This window comes from Sphaerodactylus townsendi, linkage group LG04, assembly GCF_021028975.2.
Source record: "Sphaerodactylus townsendi isolate TG3544 linkage group LG04, MPM_Stown_v2.3, whole genome shotgun sequence".
NCBI lineage: Eukaryota > Metazoa > Chordata > Lepidosauria > Squamata > Sphaerodactylidae > Sphaerodactylus > Sphaerodactylus townsendi.
Window position 1 is genome coordinate 70,554,038 of NC_059428.1, and position 22,817 is coordinate 70,576,854.

At 40.5% G+C, this 22,817-nt stretch overlaps 1 protein-coding gene across 1 annotated transcript in view; it reads right to left on the reverse strand.

Moving 5' to 3' along the window:
- Positions 1-455: 455 nt before the first annotated feature.
- TMPRSS3 (transmembrane serine protease 3) overlaps positions 456-22,817 on the reverse strand; it is a 28,091-nt gene continuing 5,729 nt past the window's right edge. Inside the window, exons 4-14 of the mRNA XM_048494853.1 lie at positions 21,892-21,999; positions 17,153-17,269; positions 13,754-13,877; positions 11,572-11,697; positions 11,035-11,078; positions 10,329-10,494; positions 9,034-9,203; positions 7,505-7,600; positions 6,852-6,994; positions 3,534-3,686; positions 456-962 (exon numbers count right to left, since the gene is read on the reverse strand). Of these exons, the coding sequence (XP_048350810.1) occupies positions 936-962; positions 3,534-3,686; positions 6,852-6,994; positions 7,505-7,600; positions 9,034-9,203; positions 10,329-10,494; positions 11,035-11,078; positions 11,572-11,697; positions 13,754-13,877; positions 17,153-17,269; positions 21,892-21,999 (1,274 nt within the window). The 3' untranslated portion in view covers positions 456-935. The remainder of the gene's footprint in view (positions 963-3,533; positions 3,687-6,851; positions 6,995-7,504; positions 7,601-9,033; positions 9,204-10,328; positions 10,495-11,034; positions 11,079-11,571; positions 11,698-13,753; positions 13,878-17,152; positions 17,270-21,891; positions 22,000-22,817) is intronic.

Here is a 22,817-nt window from a genome sequence, read left to right on the forward strand (position 1 = left end):
TTACAATAACTAAGATATTGGTAGGTCCCGATATATAGAACTTCTGTGATTTCACCATTCAAAATTACAAAATGAGGATTATCAAATTAATTTATCAATTCATTTTTTAATAAAAGCACCTCAAATCTATTAGATACTGACCATAATTTAAAAATCTTATCCTATAAGGTTATATGCCTTTCTGAACCCGTTGATTTCAGCATATTTAGAAGGGTCTACCTCTGCCGAGGACTGCATTGTATACATGTGTGCAAGTGAGCAACACCATGTATAAATACCAATCTGCTGAACAATGTATGCTGCAGAAATCATCACAAGTTTAATGTTTAAACAGAGGCAGGAGGGAAATTGCTGATCTTTGAGGTAAATCATCAGAGTCAGACAGCAATATCTGGCAATTTCATTTGTGTACATGTTCCTTTTCTGTTGTTAGTAAATATTGACTGTGTCAAACCATGCTGAAGTCCAACCATCCTTTGTACTGTGATCTTCCATTTTATTAAAGATTCTTTAGTAGCAAATATCAGAAATCATAGGCACCCAGGATCCAACACCTTTGCTGCATCACTAGCAATTTCCATGAAGGGAGGTTCTTCTTACTTTGGAGTAAGTAGGGCATTCAATAGACTCTACCTCCAAATCTTCCATTTCTTGACAGATCATGAGGGATCTTTTTTTCCCCTCTCAGCATGAAAGAGAAGGGTGGGTTAACAGAAAATGATTCTTGGCATGCAGGTATTTTTATTCCTATGTACTTGGTGAAGGCATCAAGAGAAGGGGAATGTGCTTCATAATGAGATAGGATGCATCACCCAAAGTAATAGGATTAATAGAAAAGATAACTGCAGCCACCTTTCTGTTAGCAAATGCAAAAGGTACATACAATGAATGTTGATGGTTACAAAATATATTTTCAGGAGTTGGTGGAGATGATTCTACCCTCTTCTCTTCCATTCTTCTCTCTATAAATAAAAATCAAATATGTACCTTTTGAGATACCATAATTTCTTCTTAGCAAGAAAACAAAATCATTTACTGTGGAAGTGATTTGGAAATCTGGACTTCAGGAAGAATGTGCCACAAAATTAAGAGAGAACACATGTTAACATTCATTCTGTGATTCCTGAACCAAATGTGGTTTTTAATGCAACACTTAGTCCCCTTCCATACATGCAGAATAATGCACTTTCAATCCACTTCACAATTGTTTGCAAGTAGATTTTGCTATTCCACACAGTAAAATCCAGCTGCAAAGTACATTGAAAGTGCTTTATTCTGCATGTGCAGAAGGGGCCTTAGGACTAATGGAGGGAGAATAACAGCTGCCCTCACACAAATGCTTCTTGAATATCTGGTTTTTCCATCCAGTTTATGTTCAGAGCTAGAATCATACAGAGGTACAAATTGTATGCACTGGCACACATGATTCTCCTTTGTGTAACACATTTTTTTCTAAGGATTACACCAGAACTGTTTTGAGCTACCACCAACATGAAAATATTTCTTTGATAGCAGTGGCTCAAGTGCTGCTACCAGCACAGGCATCAAAATGTTCAGATAAACACATGAAATTCACACAAACAGTGCTGCTACACATGCTCAATGGCTTCTCATGTTCTCAACGTTATCATATTAACAACTGCATTCTGAACAACTCCCAGTGACAACTGTGACTGTTTACTTTGATTACTAGTCATCTGTCTATCAAGAGTTATAGTTGTGTGTGGTTGAATTGCTTTGAACATTGGAAAACTAATGTTAATTTGTTAACTTTTTAATTTTATTAGATTTAATACCCTGTCCTTCCCAGCCAAGGCTTTAAAAAAATAAATTATAAATGATACAAGAGCATTTATAGTTCACTAGATGACTATCATCAAACTTTCATATGGGTGGTGGGGAGCAAGGCTTGGTAGGCACTAGGACCCCAGTGGAGCATTCTACAATAAAGAAGGTCCGGCATGTTGAGTTCTGTGGTGGAGGAATACAAAATCTACTAACATCTTTTTCTGAGTTAGAGTATAAGAGTGCCTGCTTATTCTTTCTTATCAGTTTTATTTCTTTTCTTTTTTTCAGATGGTGACTCCCAAAAGTTAACCATGCACTTCTCTCATGCTAACAAGATCCTCACCTGGTTTCACTTCTGCACCATAAATAAAATACTTCCATGCCATATCAAGTAGCTATCCCTAGGCCCTGCTGGATAAACTAGGCATTTCCACAAGGTCTTTGAATGCCCAGCATTCATTAGATATAGTAGTAGTAGTAGTAATAAGTTTATTATCTTGGCCACAGGCCTCACAATCTCCTCGTACACATTAGATATATAAAATGTCATCTTGGAACTAGCCTTACATGATACCTGCAGCTATTAGCAATCACATAGCCATTGCCACCAAAACTCATGACTAATAAATCATTACGTACAATCTCCTGTGCAAAAATCACACAGGAAATTCTTAAACACAGCCCTGCAAATCATATCTAATTTCTTACTATCTTATCTATAAACAGATATGAAAACATTTGGGTATTGCTATGCTAGAATGCTTGCAACCATTCAGTTCACTTATGTTTAGTTATAGCACTTGCTGTCCTATATAAAAAATATGGCTTGTTTTGCATATTTAGCTCTCATTTGACCTCTTAAAATTGAGGGTTCAGGGATTTTTTTCTTAATAAACTTAGGAGTTAGGCAATAGTTCTCAGGTCAGGCCTACCCAATAGGTAGCATAAGGTAAAGCAGCAGAATTTCTGGGTCTCCTAAATAGCCAGTTTCCCCTTATTCAGAGGTGGGATTCAGGCGGTTCGCACAGGTTCTGCTGAACTGGTAGCTAATTGGCTGGAATTCCAGGGCAGCCACAAATCAGGTTGCACACCTGGACCGGCAGTGCAGCCTCCCCCAAGGACCCAAGGTGGTGCAGCCTTCCCCAAAGGCCGCGCTACCGGCCCAGAGGCACGCAGCCTGATTGGTGGCTGGCTGGCCCCCACAGGGGGTCCTGGCCAGCTGCAGATCAAGCCGTGCACATGGCATGGCCCAATCAAAGGGCTCCCTCAAAGGCTGCGCTGCTGGCCAGGTGGGCCTGGTTGGCCACTGATCAGGCCACGCATGCAGCTGGTACTCCAGCAGGTACTCTAGAAGGCCTCCCCAGAAGACCACACCATGGGCCCAGAGACATGTGGCCTGGTCAGCCCCAAGGCAGCCGCCTGCAACTGCTCCCTTCACTCACCTCCCCTGCCCGACATTGGAAAGGGGCGGGGGCGCAGCAGCCAGGTAAGTGGACAGCAGGGGTTCATGCAGCGGGGGGCGCACGGCGGGGTGCGAACCAGTGGTTTATTTTTTAGAATCCCACCACTGCCCTTATTCCATACAAGTAAATAGAGCTAAAAAGTCTCCCCATTTTCTCCATTCACAAATTTGGAATAAGAAAAGAGGGGTTCAATTCAGAAAATAATTGAGGAAATATAACTCTCCAACTCTGTGCTGAATAACATGAGGAACACAGAGGGAAAGAAAGAGATGGAACACAAACCTCCATTTGTTCATGTATCCAGTCTAGGAATGAGGTGGTGCGACTGTAGACCCCTGGTTTGTTTTCTTCTGCACAGCCGACCCCAAAACTGGTAGTTCCTACCAACTTCCAAGAATGTGTAACTTCACATACCAGTGGTCCCCCACTATCTCCCTGAAATATGCAAGGAAAAGGAGTATTCGCCAGTGTCTCGAAAAGAAAATTCATCATACAGTGAGCATTAATTAAATCCTCTTGGTAAGTATTTATTAAAGAAGTCATAACATTTTAAAATGACACAAATTTAAGTAGGTAATGGCCTTTTTTCTATGCATGGTAAGACCAAGATATTGTGAAGTGCGAAAGAAAGAAAGAAAGAAAGAAAGAAAGAAAGAAAGAAAGAAAGAAAGAAAGAAAGAAAGAAAGAAAGAAAGAAAGAAAGAAAGAAAGAAAGAAAGAAAGAAAGAAAGAAAGAAAGAAAGAAAGAAAGAAAGAAAGACTTGAAATATGATTGGTGATTCCCTTTGAGGAATTTTTGCCTTTATTTTGAACAGCTTGTTTTTTCAATTTGTGCATTTTACTATGTTACTGCACCAAGGCAGGGTCAACCACAGCATATTATGTATCATAGCCAGTAGACAATACATTTCACATTCCAAAATGACACATTCCTGCTTGTTCTACTAACCTGTACCCATAATCACCTCTACTATTCTCACCTATACCTTCAGGCAGGTAAATTTTCATTTTATAACAAAAATCATTATTTAAGTGAATATTCTTTAAATACCCAAGAGTACTTAAAGAACTAGCTGGGGAACTGGCAGAGCTAATATCCATTATTGTCGAGGCCTCTTGGGGATTGGATGATATGCCAGATGACTGGATAAAAGGGAAATATGCTGCTTTTTTAAAAGAGGAGAAAGAATGATCCATAGAACTAGAGGGCAGTCAGTTTCACTTCTGTCCCAGGGGAAATCTTGAAGCAGATTTGAAAAAGGCTGATTTGAAGACATCTAGAGGATAACTTGGTTATAACAAGTAGCCACAAGGATGCCAGCCTCCATGTAGGACTTGGGGATTCCTGAAATTAGAGCTCATCTCCAGACTACAGACATCAGTTCCCCTGAGAAAATGGCTGCTTCGGAGGGTGGACTCTACAACATTGTGCTCCACGGAGGTCCCTGTCTTCCCCTGGTTCCATTCCTAAATCTCCAGGAGTTTCACATCTAAGAAGTCAGCATGGATTTGTTCCTAATAGTCCTGTCAGATTAATCTCATTTCCTTTTTTGATAGGCTTAGATCGTGGGGATGCTACATATATTGTATATTTGGATTTTAGAAAAGGCATTTAATAAGATTCCCCATGATGCTTTGATTGACAAGTTGGAGGACTATGGATTAAATTTTAGGATTGTTATGTGGAGAAGGAGGGATGGAAATGAGTATGTTATTGCCCAATCATGTCAGATCTCAGAAACTAAGTAGGGTCAATACTTGGAAAAAAGAACATCAAGGAAAGCTCTGCAGAGGAAGGCAATGGTAAACCTCCTCTGCTTTTCACTTGCTTTTCTGGGATCACCCTAACTTGACACTTGGCACATACATAGATGGATAAGGAATTGGTTGAATAATCGCATTCAAAAAGTGGTAGTCAATGGCTCCTTGTTTGATCAGAGGTTCATGTCTAGTGGTGTGTGTGTCACAGGGCTAGGATTTGGGCTGAGTGCTTTTAAATATTTCATCAGTGATCTAGATGAATGTGTGAAGGGATATGATACCAAATAAGGTGAGATAGTAAATACTCTGGAAAATAAAGATGAAATATAATGAAACTTGAGTACATCGGAAAAATGGACAGGTGTGAACAAGATGTGATTTAATAGAGATGAATGTAAGGTTTTGCATCTGGGTAGCAAACAATTATACACAGTTAGAAAGTACCTATCTGGGTAGTAGTGTGTGTGAATAGGATCTTGGGGTCTTGGTGGACTGCAAATTGAGCATGTGTAGCTAGTGTGATGTAACAGGAAAGAAGACAAATTTGATCTTGGGGTGTATCAGGAGATGCATAGCATCAAGTACATGAGATGTGGTAGTACCATTCTATACTGCACTAGTCAGGCCCCATTTGGAATATTGTGTCCAGTTCTGGAGGCTTTTTTATAGGTACACAGGATCTTTACAGCAGGTGCAGAAGAGAGCAACAAGGATTATTATGGGTTCGGAGACTAAGCTTTAGGAAGAAAGACTTCAGGAATTGGGAATGTTCAGCCTACAGAAAAAGAGGCTGAAAGGGGTCATGATTGCTGTCTTTTAGTATTTGAAAGGTTGTCAGAAGGCAGGGAGCTGTTCCTGTTGCAGAGGGCTGACACATAATAATGGGTTTAAGCTACAGATGGCAAGATTTTGGTGGTATATTAGGAAAAACTTAGGCAGTTCAGTGGTAAAATCAGTTGCCCAGGGATATTGTGAGCTCTCTCTCCTTGGAAGTTTTTAAGCAGAGATTGGATGATAATTTGTCAGGTCACCCTGCATGGTGCAGGAAGTCTTCAGGTCCCTTCCAACTTTTCGATTCCATGATTCTGTGAAAGCCCTGTTAATAGCATAACACATGACCTCATCTTATAGTTAATAATATCTTCCTTCTTTTGCAGTCTCAGGTGATTACCCTGTTCCTGAAGGCCTGCCCATTTCTCCAGGATGGCTCTTGTGTGGGTGCAGGGAGCTATAATAGTAAGAAGTCTGACAGCTCCTTCTATTTCTCTACTGTATCTGTGCACCTTTTTAGGCCTATTTTTGTCTCATTATACTATCCCTTCAAAGCAAAGAAGATTCAAGTTTCATCTAGCAAAAAAGATCACAGAAGCAAATTCCATTGTCTTTACTGATCTTTTATTCAATTATTCCTTCTTGGGGTTTATTATGATAAGACTATCAGTCCACAGAATCTGCATGGAAAAGTCAGTATACATGAGTAAACACATCAACTGAGGCCAAAACAGTTGTTTGCAACCAAACCTCAAAAGCCCCCCAAAGATGTTTTTTTCACCAAAAAGTTTTTCACACCAAAAAGTTTTCAGGAACTAGTTCTATAAGTGCTAGAGGGTAGCTTGTGAGTGCCTTGCTACAGGGTGCTGTGGATATATTAGCATTATCTGGCTTTTCTTTCACAGACACCACAAACTCAGAATAGAATGATCTTCAGTCACAGTGTAGGCGGTATAGACATAATAAATTCAACAGATTTTCTAACACATACTGCAATATAGAGTCACTTAGTTTATTGTTAATCTAATTAATGCACGTTAGGAAATTATAATTAAGCTATGTTCCTACCTGGCAGGAGTCTATGCCACCTTTTAAATAACCTGCACAGAGCATTGAAGAAGCTATAATTCCTCCATAAATCTCTCGTCGGTTGCACACCTTGTTAGAAATCAAAGGGACACCAGCATAATTCATGGCTTCTGAAGTGTCACCTGGTTCAAAACAAATTACATTCCCTGTACAATGTTAACAAAACTACCACGTCTTAGAAAGCATCTCTGTGTAATAGCAGCTGAAACTTATGGAATCATCGCCCCCATTTCATATATCTCTGTTAATGGCAGAAATTCAATAACATTCTTTAAATGTGGATAAGCCATTTATTCCATACAATACCTTACAAAATTAAGACATTATCTGCAAGCATATTTAAGGGTTGCAATATGGAACTGGTATTTATGTTTTCCATCTCACTAAGATCAGTGGCACCAAATATGTTAAGTTTTAAGTGAAGACATGGATTTCCCACAAGCTCCATAATTTGAGGGTATGGAGGTAGGGATGGTTCTGAATAACCATCAACTAGAAATGTGTTTCTGAGTACTGGTCACTCTGAAATCCTTCTTGTTTATAAACCAGCTATAGTGAGTATAACTATTCATACCTGACAGATTTTCAGTTAGTAAAAAGTCAGCATTCATTTCAAAGGCTAAAATACTTGCCTCCTTCTTCTGTAGCACCCCATCCTGATATCCAACACATTTTCCCTTCTGGAAAATATTCTCCAAAATTAGGAAGACAAATTGGCTCTATAAAACCTGTGTAAAAATAAAAAAACCTGCTCTCCAAACTAGCAGTTCATAAATCTAACATTAAAAAGAGAGCAAAATTTAGCTTTTTAGACTGTGTATATTTATGACACTTCCCAGTATACAAATCCTTTAAGGCTGGAGCTTACCTGTAGTGCCAAAGTGTTCTACCAGGAGGACAGAACACAGGGTGGCTTCATATGCTGAATATTGTGGTTGCATGTTGACATAGCATCTCCAGAGAGATATTATGACACCTAGGCCCATTCTGCACCACACAAATAAAATGTTTTGAGACTGAAATATAAAACAATTTCTTCTGGAATTCTGCAAACTTTTTCCTCAAAACATTTGGAAGACATTTTATTTTCCCTCAAAACATTTTATTTTGAAAATGCAAAATAGTGTTTCTTTTTCCACAAGGTATTTTCAAAATGTTCCCTAATTGCTGTGCAGAAAGCAGGAAACATTTTATTTTTCCCACCTGACTTACCAGCTTCCACTTTCATTTTCTCTGCAGCTTGCACCCACCATTTCTTGTTGTTGCAGAGATTCTCCACGCCACTCACCATTTGCTGATGGTTTCCCACAGAGGTTTCCTCTGCTTGCAGGTCATCTGCCTGCAATTTCACTGTGTAAAGTGCATGAATAAAGTTAGTTGGGACCAGTGATTCCTCGCACATGTTGTTTTTCCTTTTTTGTTTTCATTGAGACTTATTTGAAGCTATGCAGACTCAATATGAGAATCTGCAATATGTGGATATTTCAAGTTGTCATAGCTTTGAATATGCCTCATTGGAAAAAAAAAGGAAAAACGAGGGAAGATCGCCAGTCCCAACTAACTTTATTCATGTACTTTATATAGTGAAATCGCAGACAGGTGAGCTGAAAGCAGAGGAAATCTCCGTAGGAAACCTTCAGCAAATGTCCAGTGCAGTGGTGGGATTCAAATAATTTAACAATCGGTTCTGGTAGTGATATTCAAATAATTTAACAACTGTTTGTTTATAAGCACCATCTTAACAACCGGTTCTGCCAAAGTGGTGCGAACCTGCTGAATCCCACCACTGGGCCAGTGGCATGGAGAATCTCTGCAGCAGCACAAAATAGTGGGCACAACAAAATGAAACTAAGAAGCTCCGTCAGGTGGCAGGTGAGAAAAAAAAAGAACCATTTTGTCCTGAAAAGCTTTATTTCTTGTGCTGTGCAGGGGAAAAAACCCCAAAGCGGTTCTTTTTAAAACATCTGTAAGATGTTTTAAATGTTCTGTGTGGAATGTGCCCTAGTCTTATTGCTAAGGCATGAACTCCACCATATGTCACTACAAGTTTCATTCTCAGTTCAAATATATCACAGATCTAGTTCTTTCATTTTTAGTGAGAAGAGTAATCTAACATTAAATACAGAAGAAAAATAAGATACAGTAGGAGATTTTAAATTACCATTAGGTACAAGTGGATTGGCCAGCTTAATGAGCGCTATATCATTCCTCATTGTTTTGGGTTTATAATTTTTATGGTATATAATTTTGTCCACTAAGTATGGATTAACAGGGTTTTCTTCCATTGTTACAAATCCCACTTGCACACTCCAAGCACTAGGAAAATATAAACTGAAACAAATGCATGAGAAGGAGAAAATGTTAGTACCTCTCAGCTTTTAAACTCTCTGCCAAAGCTATATGACACATTTTGGGCCTTGATACCAAATCACCTATGACACAAGCCCTCATGTCCAGCAGTGGCACACATCTACAACTATAATAAAAGTACACATTTCAAGGAATTATGGATAATGTATTGAAATGAGTTCTTTTTTTTAAAGCTATGAGGAGGTATTCTTGAATACCAATTATTACACTTAAATACCTGTTGGTTTGGCTCATGTCCTGTTTGCTGATGTTTCAAAGATCGGTTTGACAGTCGACCCAGTTCATGGCTATTCAAAAGGTTGCTTCACTGTATTTCCTCACACTACATTTCCTCTTTTACAGCCCAATCAGGAGTGGGAGAGGACTTGAAGAACCGCGCCAGTGTGTTTGTCCACTTTACCAGCATAAGGGGCAAATATGCTGGTGGAGAGGGAAAATATGCCATTGGGTGGGAGCTGCTCAGCTTTGCTGTGGCTGACCTGGAAGAGACTGCCATGCCAGAGCTACAACAGCATAAAAGGGGGAGCAGGTGCAGCTGGAGGGAAGCTAAGAGCATTCCTGGGGAGGAGGCGTAGTCTCCTGGCTCCAAAGCTCCTTCAGGCCAGGAAAGTCCCCAACACAGCCCTCTGACTTATGCCACAAAAACACATGCTGTAAGTAACTTTTTTCCTATGGAGTTTTCAGGGTGGCAGTGGGTTACCTTTTTGCCACTGCTTGCTGCATTACTTGGAACTGCATTAGAAGTGGCACAGTTGTGCTGCAGTGGTGCCGTCTCCAGGGGCCACCAAACTGCGGGTAATCAGGGATGCCTTGCAGCATTATATAAGGGGAGGGGATCAGGGATGCCTTGCAGCATTTATGGGGGGGATCAGGGATGTTTTGCAGCATTATATAAGAAAAACAAATACAAATTGAGTCTGCAGAACACAATAGAGAACATATATATAGCCCAGGCATCAAAGTTCAGTACTTTCATTACAGTAAAATGAAACTGTGACAAGAGTTCATCTGAACGTATCATGAATCAAATCCTCTTATGGTAAATCAACCAGATCTGTGATAACATAGCAAGCTAAGAACACTTACTCATAAACACAGTGAGCAGCTGTGACAATCCACCATGAGGTGATGATAGATCCACCACACAAATGATATCCTTGAAACTGAAGGCTGGCCTGCCATGGCCACTGTTGGGGCAGAGATATGTTTCCACCAACAATACGTGGGGAATATCTGAATCTAGTCCCACATTCTATGGAATGAGAAGGTGGAATAATATGGGAGATGCTGTCAGTGTTAACGAAGACTTATACATATGAAATATGCAATTAAAAAATGTTACTCTTAAACTGTAACCTCATTTGAATCAGACAGTACATTATCCTTTCCTCATAGCTCATACAGAATATTTCATATTTACTTCTGGTGAGTATATATATATTCCAAATTTAACTGCTCTCTTTTCCTTCAACTGGCAGAACTCCATAGCCTTTTAAATCTTTTGCAATTTCTGAGATGTCATTACCTGGAAAAAGGCCTTTCTCCAAGATTCTGCCATAGTAAACAGGGTAACGTTTGAGCCATAGCCCACTAGGAAGTACATCTACACAAGATCCTTGCTACAGATGGGAGTGACCATGCTATTGCAAAACTTCAAATTCCATTCACTGAGCTGGTTTTGACACTGAAGAATTTTTCTATGATGCTGAACTTCCAGCTTTCATAATGTTCCTCAACTCTTGTTGCAAAAATGAGATTAGATTTAGCGCCATTATTATTCCAAGGCACTTACCTAAACATTTTAAGACAACCACATTTCCAGAGACACACTCTTCTCTGAAATGAAAAAGACAAAAAGTAAAGTCTGTTGCTTCCCACCTAACACCTGGACATTGGATTGGGTTACAGCCCAAACTTATGCAGGTTTACTCACAACTAAATCTATTATCTATCCTATCTTCAAAATATTCTGTAAGCATAAACTTTATTTCTGTAAAAGTAAAGCAATGAGTTGAACACATAATCTTTAATTTGTACTAATCTATGACATTACCTGAGCCCTTTGGGGGATGGCGGTATATAAATTTGATGAAATAAATAAATAAATAGATGAAATAAATAAATACTTCACCCAATCATTACCAATGAAGACATGGCAATGAAACCCAGGAGTACATATTCTACAAAAAAAAGGCATGAAACAGTGTTTCATTGGCAGATATGTTACATTAGAATCTGCAGTTCCTTGGGAATATTCTGGGGGAAAGCATTCTTTTCCACTGATTAGACCAGAGATATTTATCTCTTTAGAAAAGCATCCAAAACCTACCTCAAGAAAGTTGCATTCTGTGGAGATGTTGCTTGATCAGCAGATAACCAATGACTTGCAGTAACAAAATACCTTTGAAACTCATCTTCAATAGCAGTCACAGAGAGATAACCCGAACTCACAAAGCTGCAAATGAATCCAAATTAAATAACAAATTCCTACAAATATTAGCATTAATTTTATTAATCCTATTCCTATTTGCAATTTCTAGATGACTTGCCCCTGCCAAAGTGTACACTACACTGTTTTAAAAAATTATTATATTATTAAATCAGCGCGATATATTTAAATTCATGGATAAACAAACAAATATCTAATACAACAACTTGGAAATGGAAAGAGAAGGCCTAAATCAGCTGGAATGGGGCAGAACCTGACAAAGAGGCAGGCAGCTCTTGCTGCTCTTTGTAATGCTCATCTCACAGGATATCATGACATGATGCCTTTCCCCATCCCAAAAGCCCTAGTGATGTCAAGAAGGGATGGAGAAACATATAAATTAGCATATAAAGCCCTAAATGGCTTGGGCCCTGCCTACCTAAAGGAACCCCTACACCTGTATGTACCTGCCCAGGCACTGAGGTCACACGGAGAAGCACTCCTTGTGGCATCCCTGTCAGAGATGCAGGGGGTGGAGCACATGGGAGGTCTTTCTCTGTGATTGCCCCTAGGCTTTGGAACAATCTCCCCTCAGAAGTTCTTTGGGCTTCTACCCTTTATGGATTTAGGTGCCTAGTAAAGACTTTCCTCTTCACCCAGGCATTTGGTTAGTATCCTGGATGCCCCCCTCTATAATGCTGCTGGGTGGGGGATGGGAGGTAGGGTTGGGATTTTAACTTTTGTATGTTGTAGCATTTTAATGGAAATGTTTTAATGGGGATGTTTTAATGTTGTATGCTGTAGTATTTTAATGAGGAGGTTTTAGTGTTGTAGCCATCTAGAGATCTTGCATATGGGCTGGCTATACATTTAATAAAGAAATAAAGTATATAATGTTATAAAAATGGGGAAAGAGAGAAATGATTTGGCTCCATTTTGTAATATATATAGCTCTATTCTTAATCCCGAAAGGCTTGCTTAAAGAAAAATAAATGCAATCACCACCTGAGGGGGGGGGGGAGGGTCAAGGGCCTACACAAATACACAGGACAACTGTTTGTGGAATAAAAACTGGCCACCGCTCATTTGATTTGCTGGCTGAGGAAGCAGATGTGCAGCATAAGGGATGAACTTATTCTTTCTGCTGCACCCTTGTTGTCCCCCAGGTCCAAGTGCAGGGGAAACCAGGAGCAGCAAAACCCAGGGAACCATTTGGTCACTGGCCATGGAGCTAAAGAGGAAGTGGCCTGCCTTGCACAACCCTAAATGGCCAGGCAGCTCCAGCTCCACCCCCAGTTGCTTGAATCCACCTGGCCAGGCAATGACCTTGTCCTCAGGGCACCATGCAGTCCTCATCCTTCCCCATTCCCAGGTGGCAATGGCGGGCCTTGGTGAGTTCTGGGCCACATCTTCTCACACTTCTCTTGGAAACTCTTCAGGTTCAAACATTTCACTTATCTCCAGTCTTCAAAGCAGTGTTTTAAGGGACATCCATAGTATGATCTCCAGAAACCAGAGAGGGTGTTGAGACCTTGGGTACCAAATGGGTTAACATCTGAAGTAAGATTGGAGCTACTACACAGCTGGGAAACTCGTATATGAACTCATTACACTACTCCAATTCTCAATGGGACCAGTCTAATTAAGTGTCATCAGAGCCCAGATGGAACCCCTGAGACCTTTCAATCTTGGGCACCTTCCATCTTGTCCATCACTAAACCATCCCATCCTGACAAGCACAAACCATCCCTTCTTCATTTCCACACACATATACCTGGCACACGTGTGTTGCATCAAAAGCATATAATCCATCCAACAAAAGCAGAATTAAAATGCTAACCTAAGTTCTGTAAAGGCAAGTAAGGGATTCAGAATTTTACAGATGAAGACGTCATTGATGTTAATAAGCACTTCATGGTGAAACCCAGCTGGTATCATTGTCATATTTCAACCAGAATGGTGTAATAAAGGGAACTTTACTTATAAGCAACATTCTTGTGCACAATTTTTTTAAAACACCAAAGATTTATTTTAAGTCCCAGTATCATTTAGCAAGGCCTGTATTCCTGTTCCTATGCAGTACCTTGAGAAACCCAAGTATTTACATGTAATGCTCCCATAGTTGCTTTTCCAATCATCTGAACATACAGTCCTCCACATTCCAAAAGCAAACACCTGCAACACAGCCTTCTTGCCACTCAGTCTCACTGTGGGATGCAAAAAAAAAATGTGTTGGTAAGAAGCTAATAGAAGAACCAAATAATTATTGCAGTCTACATGGTGTAAAATGCTGGACTAGGACTGAAATCAAATCCTTACTTGCCATTAATCCATGAGTGACCAAAACCTAACCTACATTATAGGATTGTTGTGAGGATACAAGAAAGGAGAGAAAAACTATACATAGTGTCTTGAGCTCCATGGAGGAAAGATAGGATAAAAATGTTCAGATGTTCTAAATAAATCAATTCGGGCACCGCCCTGTTTATTTGCTCCTTTTTCATGTAACTGAACTGTTTATAGCTACAATTTGAATTATATTTATAACTAGCACTATGCCTGTGACTTCAAATAAATCCTGTTATAGCCTGAATCAATTCTATCTGAACTTTGGATCTAAGCCATCTTCATGCTGAGATTGTGAAAATCTAGCATTTCTAAATAATAAATAATTCCTTGGCCCATTCCAGGATTTTTCTGCACCTTGCATTTACCCCACATTTTAAGGTGTCGTAGATCCAATCATTTTTACACAAACTGTTTGCATGCCTCCCTTTCAAACATTGTTTTTGTTCAGTTTAGTCAGTTTCATCTTGTCCACATAGGAGGCAATTAGTTTGGTACATGGGGCATCATGTCATGAGTGACATGGGAAATGATTACCTTAATTTTTAGCACATAACCTACCTTAGTCTGCCCTGACTGTTCACTAAAACCATGGTACTGTTTTGAAAAACCATTCTTCTTCAAGATTCTCTGATCTGCACTGCTAGCCAAGTACCATTTCTATTGCATGCTGGAGAATCTCTACACTGCAAGTACATTCCGTGCATTCTCTTCAGCCCCTTTCAATTTGGAAAAGTTTGCACTCAAAATGCAAACAATCCACCATTTTGCACCACAAACCGAGGCTAATTTTGCGCAGTAAAAATGCCCCATGCTATATCCGGAAGTGCAACTGCTGCAGCGCTATTTACTCTACTGTTGAATTTGCGCTGCTCTCCATTTCTCTTCCACTTGCACCGCGAAGTCTTCGGCAATGTCTTCTATGCATGTGTGGACAACCTCGAGTCCTGCATTCTGATTGGTTGAATCTTCCCCCCTTCCACACACTCTTTCACCAATTTAGTTTTAAATGACTCCGCACAAAACAGGCACTGAGAATCGGCACCCTCGCCCCCTTGCTAAAATTCCTGCATGTGCGAGGAAATTGTGGTACTCCAACCCCCCCATCTAAACTCTTTGCATGTGCAAGGGAATCACCACCCTCCCATTTGCAGCGCCTTCACATGCCACTTTTTTGCAAGGTTTATCTAGGTTTTTGCAAGTTTTTGCAAGGGTTATCCCTCTGTGTTTTTTTATTCCACTGCAAGAAAGGGGGAAGGTGCCCATTCATTGGAGAGGCAGGCCAGAGTGTTGAGGCAGGAAAAATGGCCTTGTTCTGCTGCCCAGATTTCACAGCAGCAGAAGCCACCAAAGCAACAGAGGGGCATTCAAAAAGGTCCTCAACCTTTGCAGTTCTGGAAAGTCCCAGAACAAAGCCACTGCTGCAGGGTGGCTTTGTGGCGACAGTGCGGCACATATGCTGCAGCATTGGGAGCTGTGGAAAACTCCTCAATGTGCCGGGGAATTCCCCGTGCCAACAATAGGGCATCTTCAGCATGCAAAATCAGCCCATGGTAAAATCCACCATTATGCACCGATGCACCCCCCCAAAAAACCAGAGTTCCAGTCCTCAAGAAAATACTAGGATCTTCACAATTTTAGTCTTTTACTTCAGCAACATTAACTTAGAACTCACTCACCCATTCACACCAGTACTCTATCATTAGTCTCACTTTGATTTTTTTTAAACTGTAAAAGCGGAAAGGGAGGGAGGGAAGGGGGGAAATGGTTGACCAGAGGAAAGAGAAAATATCTGAAAGGGAGGATGGGCTGCTATGAGGAGAAAGGAATGTTCTATGTGAAATTGACAATGTTGATCAAATCCATCCAGCCACTTTGCATTTCTGCCTGAACGTAAACTTCAGAAGTTATATGTGAAATTGGCAAAACTAGTCCAATCCACCTTTAAAATGGAAGGGATGGGGAAGAAAAATAAGCTGAGCACTCACTCATCCATTTGCACCAGTGCTCTATCAATAATCTAACTTTGAAAATTAATTTAGAAAATCCAAGGGGGGAAGTGGAGGGAAGTAGGCAAGGGATGAATGGCTGATTGAAGAAAAGAAGAAGTGGCTGGCAGGAAGAGTAGACAAGGAAGAGGGAACATTCTATGTGAAATGGACCAAACTAATCCAATCTTTGCTTATCTGCTTGTATTGTAACTTCAGGAGCTCTATGTGAAACTGACAGTTGGTCTAATCCACCCTGAAAATTGTGGAGGAGGGCACTGAGAAAATGACTGAAGGAAGTGTTGGGCAACTACACAAGTGCTACAGCTTTGGTGGGGCAGACAAATAAAGACCGAATAATTATGATCACATACTTTAAAGAAAGTTATCTCAGAATCAAATTGAGCAAAACACTAGTAAAAGTGTTCATTAAAAAAACAGGAAAAAAACTTGTAACTGGAAATGTTTCCAGAACCAAATGTGAGGGTGGGGGGAGAGAATGTGGAAGACCGCAGAAAAAAAATGTAGTATTTCCTGGCAGGATACATAGTAACTTATGCGTGTGGCTTCAGACCTGGCTACAGGACACAGATGACTTTCGTCACACTGGTAGATGGTCTGCATCTATAGATCAAACAAAGCATGGCTTTCTAGGTCTTCCTGTTAGACTTTTCAGGGACTTTTGTCACAGTCAAATCATTCCATGTTTTGAATGGCTGGGATCGTCTAATGCATGGGAAACTGATGCTTTTTATGTGGTATTGAATGATTTTTTAAAAAACCCTCCAAATTTGGAAAGGTAGTTGCAAATACTTATATAAAATACTTAAAATCCCTGGACCTGGGAAATCATTATGTACACCTTCTTTTCCCTTGTCATTTTGGGGTTTTTTCCCCTCTCTTTGTCTCTTTAGTTGCATTTATTTCACACGCTACTGCTGAAAATGTATGTTTCTGATGGTGGTGGGATGCCAACTGTGACTCAGAAGAATATTCTCCACCCCATTTTTTTTCTTTTGCACAAGTGCTCTACAGTTACTGTGTAGTTACATGCAGAACGAGAAGAAAAAATAGCATTTTGTGGCAAGATATGCTGTAAATGACTTGTGCAGAAAATGACTAATAATCCATAATCGTAACAAAGTTACCACAGCGATACTCATCCTCTCCATCTTTACAGTTGAAAACACCATCACACCTTGCTGTCTGATCGATACATTTAAAGGATGATCTACACCGAAATCTCCCAATGCAGTTGAAGTATACTGATAGAAGGGAAGAAACAGACTGTGTTAACAGATCAAAACTTTGGTTACCTTGAGTACTCAAAAAATATTATAGAACACATTTCATGTTGGGTGAGTTAATTAAATGGCTGAAAGTTTATCTGTTAATTATTACATAACGCTGTTAAATGTATTAATTAGTATTACTATTCTAAACCAGTAGCTTTGTAAAGCTTAGCTATCTTTTACAACACTGTTAAATAAGGAAGATTTTCTGTCTGGGCATAGTTGGACAGGTCCATTATGCACAAGGTAGAAGAAGAGGTTGGATTTATACCCAACCTTCTCTCCTGTAAGGAGACTCAAAAGGGGTTTACAAACTCCTCTTCCTACCTCTTTCCACAGCAGACACCTTGTGAGATAGATGAGGCAGGTGGGGCTGAGAGAGTTCTGAATGAACTGTGACTAACCCAAGGTTACCCACCAGGAATATAGGGCTTGGGAAACAAATCCGGTTCACCAGGTAAAAGTCTGCCACTCATGTGGAGGAGTGGGGAATCAAACCCATTTCTCCAGACTGGAGTTCACCTGCTCATCAGGGGCAAATGTCCATTGTAGAAAGATTGTATGTTGTTTCTCTGTGAACTCCTTTAAGTAGTCATTTGAAATGAACAGTGGCATATGAGTTCCCTAAATGAATGCATTCATTATTTTATGGGCCCTTTGATCCATGTTTCCTCATTATTGAATAAGGGCCACTTATACTAACTCCTAGCTATTAGTATCATGGAGAGAAGCAATCTGATGTAGGCTGATATATGCAGAGTTCTTCATGCACTAAAACCTCCCATTCACTTTTCCAGTGTGTAGAATTTTCAGCCTGCAGCTTCAGTTTCCTGGCCCCACGGAATTGAAAAACAAGAGGGAAAAAATGGCTTCCCTATAGTGATGCTTGGAGAAATTTCCTCAGTCTCAATAGTTAAGACTATAGAGATTAGGGGAAGTAGCCTAGATGGTCAACCAGAACTGACATTTCATTCTTTCCAATCTCCACCATTCCTAGACATTGCTAGTATTTGCCAAGGCAGTGTGAGACCCCTGGCATGCACTGATTTTGGCTTGATATAGCAACTAAAAACCCAACAAGAGCTTGCAAAAAGATAATACACTATCATACATCCTGGCTTAAAGGCTGACATACTAAGAGCACAGAAGATAGGAAGATAGAGAGGATTCATCTAGTACATTTTTAAGCAATAAGTTAACTATGAGATAATGCAACATATCTTGGAGCTTTGAAGGAGGCAACAGCATGTGACTGGTTCTCTGGGAGCACTTGATTCCCCCCAACCAATAGCAGCATTAGAGCTTATTGCTTGAAAAATTGATCTCAAAAATTTAGATTGTATTCTCTCTAAGTTTAAATTGGGAATTGAAATACAAAACACACCTCCGTAAAGAATTTGGGCCAAAGGTTTTGCAATAAATAATTTAATTGTAGCTTCAACATTATGACCTCCATGGTATTATATTAGCATAAAAGTGATGTATTTTATAACTATTTTAATAATACATTTTATTACTAAATGTTATTAGTATTTAAGAATAGTTATCAGTTTTACACAATCTAGTTTTAAAGTTTTAATGGATTGTCATATTTATTCTTTTGTTCTTTAGTTCTTAAGCCTTAGTTTAGTTCTTTAGTTCTTAAGTCACATATCATATGAATAAGATCTCCTCAGAACACTAATTTTTTGTTATATATTGGAATGTGTATTGTGTTGGTTATTCAGTTTTATGGATGGTCTATGACTGCAATAAATAAACTTCTTCTTTCCCCAAACTGGGAAGATTCTGGTCTACAAAATGTCTGCAGTTCCCTCCTCAAATGGCCTGGAATTGCACGAAACTGAGAAGAGATGTCTGATCACCAGCACCATATGAACCAAATGGCAGCTGGCATGTGACCAGATTCCTATGTGTGCTATACATTTGTACACAATGACCTCCATGTTTGACTTTGGCAGCTGAAAACCAGTGTGAGAAGTGACTTGCTCACAGGCAATAATAATTATTAGATGTGCCCTTGATCAAAATGTCTCAGCAGTCTTCATACTGTGGATTATCTCAGTGTTCTTAAATACCAACCCTCTCTTAAAGATCTCACAATGAGAGATTTATTCTATTTCAATACAAATCAGAATCAAAATCTTTATTATGGTCATAGACCAGTATATATTTAAATATGAAACTATGTTAGAAGGGGTACGGTCAATATAAAAGGATAATATCAAATCTAACTCCTCTATGGTTGTCTCCAATTGAAGCTGTTACTAGAAAAGAAATACATATGAAAGAAAAACGGCCTACTTATAGAAAGTTGCTGAATTCCAAGGTGACAACTTAAACCTTTAACCTATGAACTTAAACCTATGGATGATTTAAAAGAGATTGTTAAAGAATTGGTTCCACTATTATCAACTTCTGGAAACATTTAAAGCTGATTGTTAAGATACGGGCTTTATCACACAAATGACAGACTCTGAATGTAACTTATGTATAAATGATGATAAATTGATTACAAAAATGTATAAGATGTTACTGAAGGTGGTTAAGTTGGCAATGATTAAATGGGTTAGAAATTTTGGTAGCAATATACAGATGGAACAGTGGGAGAAACTGTGGAAGAAGGATTTAACTTCATATCATATTATAACCTGAAGGAAAATTGTTATAAAATGATGTATAGGTGATATTTGATACAACATGGAGTAGGACAAGGGGGAAGTGTGCAAAGCAGTAAGAGGGAGTACAGCGGGTAAGACTAGGCAGGCTGGCTGCGGGCAAAGGGAAGTGGTCCGGAACAAAGCTGTGCCCACTGGCAAATCAGTTGGGCTCTGGCAGCGAAGCAAAATTAAAATCATGCTATAAATGGATTTGCTTGCTGTGGAGAGAGTGGTAAGTGAAAACAGGGCTAGAGGAAATAGGTCCATACAAAAAATCTTGCTGTGGCGGACATTCACCTCCACCACGCAGCGTACACTTTGTGCATAATTGGTCAATATGCTCAAAAATGGAGGGATAAAGAAATATCAGCAAAGGAAGACTGGATTTTGAAAGACACAGAATATTCAGAAAATAGCAGCCATCGAGTCACCGGTGGCAGCCATTGCGGCAGAGGTGAGCAACACGAGGCAAAGAGGAGGGGGACATTCAGCTCATAGGGCGCAGTTGCAGGGAGCTGCAATGATTGGCCCGAGCTGAAAAAGGCGGGAGCAGCAAGACACATAAAAGCGCCACGCCCCGAGCCTCGGCCTTCTTGGCTAGCCGAGGCTCAAGAGCAACGTGACTGTAAAGGATTCAATGGTGTTGATGTTCAGGACAGCCGCCTGGCCTTGACTGAATTCCATAACCCGGGCGATGGGCCAGCATCTGCGGCGGAGACTCTGGCGGAGACCTTATCTCTGCGAGGGAGATGAGGACTCCGTTCCCATGGGAATCCGGGAGGGGGGATGGGATGGACAGAGTTATAACCTGTGCTTCTGGCGGGAGACTTTATTCCTGCCACGTCGTGTACGTGAGCTTTCTAGGATGTCTGAATAAACGGTCTTTTATACCAAAAAGCCTTTTATTTCTGCTTCTATGGAATTCCTTACAGTGACCCACCCACCCTCCCGAGCTGCAATTGTTAATAGTTGACTTTTTGTAATGGTTTATTGCATAACTGTACTTTGTCAAAACCCGGCAGGTTGGCAACAGAATCGCAACATCTGGGGGGAGAAGCCAAGCTGGGTGGCCGGTCTTCTCCATGATTATGCCCTTAACAAAGGGCCGGGGGGTGGGGCGGGCCGGTAAGCAAGCCAGTAGGCTTAGCTGGTGCCCACCACCCCAGCAGGTGGGGGTGGGGCAGGCCGGTAGGCAAGCCAGTAAGCTTAGCTGGTGCCTGCTACCCCCAGCAGGAAGGGTTGACACCAGGGGGTATCCACCCCGGTGGCTCCCGGCTTCCTGCCCAATGCCCCAATGGAGATTGGGGATGGCATGATGTTGCGATCCGTTTGTCTGCCCAGCTTCTTAAGTGTTTGATGTTTGCTAATTAATAAATTGGGCTGCGGCCCAATCTATTTCCAAGCTTTGGTTTGATGTGTTTATTTGCCGGGGAAGGGTCTACACCATCTGCACGCAATGGCAAAATTGACACCTTTAATAAGGGACAATAATATGGAGAGCTTGTTAGAAAACTGGAAACCTTTTATGGAATACCTGATGGAATACCATTCAAACAGAGCAGCAATAGCAGGATTTGCAATTTAAAAGAAAACAGCAGAATGTGCTAATATATTAGCAAAACAAAAAATGGTTTTGATAATGTAATGAATCTAGAATTAACATTTAATCAAAGATGAGATACCTGAAAGTCACTTTAGTCTCTTTGGATGTGAAATGACTTGTATTTTGTTAGGTTTTAATTAGTTTTTTTTCTTTTAGTTGTTGTTGTTGGTATCCATGTATGTTTTGTGTGTCTTTGCATGAGAAAAATAAAAAATATTATACTAAAAAAACCTTTGGCAGCAGAGTGACCCTATTCTCATCAGGAGACTCATGAAAAATTCAAACTTGTGACTGGTAATTTAGAACCTAATAAATTAGTTATTTGTACTCACAAGCCAGGCCAATGGCAGCTGCTATGATCACGGTGAGTAATAAGGCAAGGATAACAGGAAGCAGTCTTAATGGAACTAAAGAATGGCACTGAGGTGTTGAGATCTCTCCTGGAAATCAAACAGAAAAGTGAGAAAGGGCAGCCATACAAAACAAGCTTTCTCACTAGAGACACTGAATAGTATTCATGGTTTCATTTTTTGAGCCTGCTGTACATTCTGATTCATGTTTATGCAATATGTTATACCAGACAGTTCTTTCCAAATAGTATGGCTTTTTCATTGCCCTCCAGCCCCTGCATAACACTGTTTCAAAAGATAATCAGAACCACGAGTAGTCTTAATCATGTTCCTGGCAAAAGCCCAGGGTGTGATCCCAGAATCACATATGCTACCCCCCTCAAACACCATGGCTAACCATCTCTAGGACACCTTGGAGGGAAGGCTGAGGAGAATGGGCAGCAACACCAGTGGGGTGTAGAGAAGGACCAGGAAGGAGCAGATACCCCTCACTTCTTTCATTAGAGCTTCTATCACCTGAGAGGCACTTGGAGGGATCAGCTTGAGAGGGGTCCATAGCAGCTCCGAGGCTGCCATTTTATCCTGGGGGCTGAGGGTGGGGAGGAGGGCAAAGGAAACCAGGCTCTTACCTGGAGGTGACATGCAGCGTGGGACATCTTGTCCACCCAGCTCCTTGTTATGGTCAAGCAAGGGGCTGCCTCTTCTTTTGCAAATAGGCAAGAGCTGCCCTGCTGCTAGAACTTCGCTGTTCTAGCCCTGGATAGGGTGAGCAAAAGCAGTTGCTAGTGCCCTGGATCCAGCTGCCAGAGCCCCTGAATGGGATGGGAACAAGTGGCCATCACTATGATTGGATGTGGCCCAAGCCCTGAACAGGGTGGACATGAGTAACAGGGCCAAAGGAGCCTTCT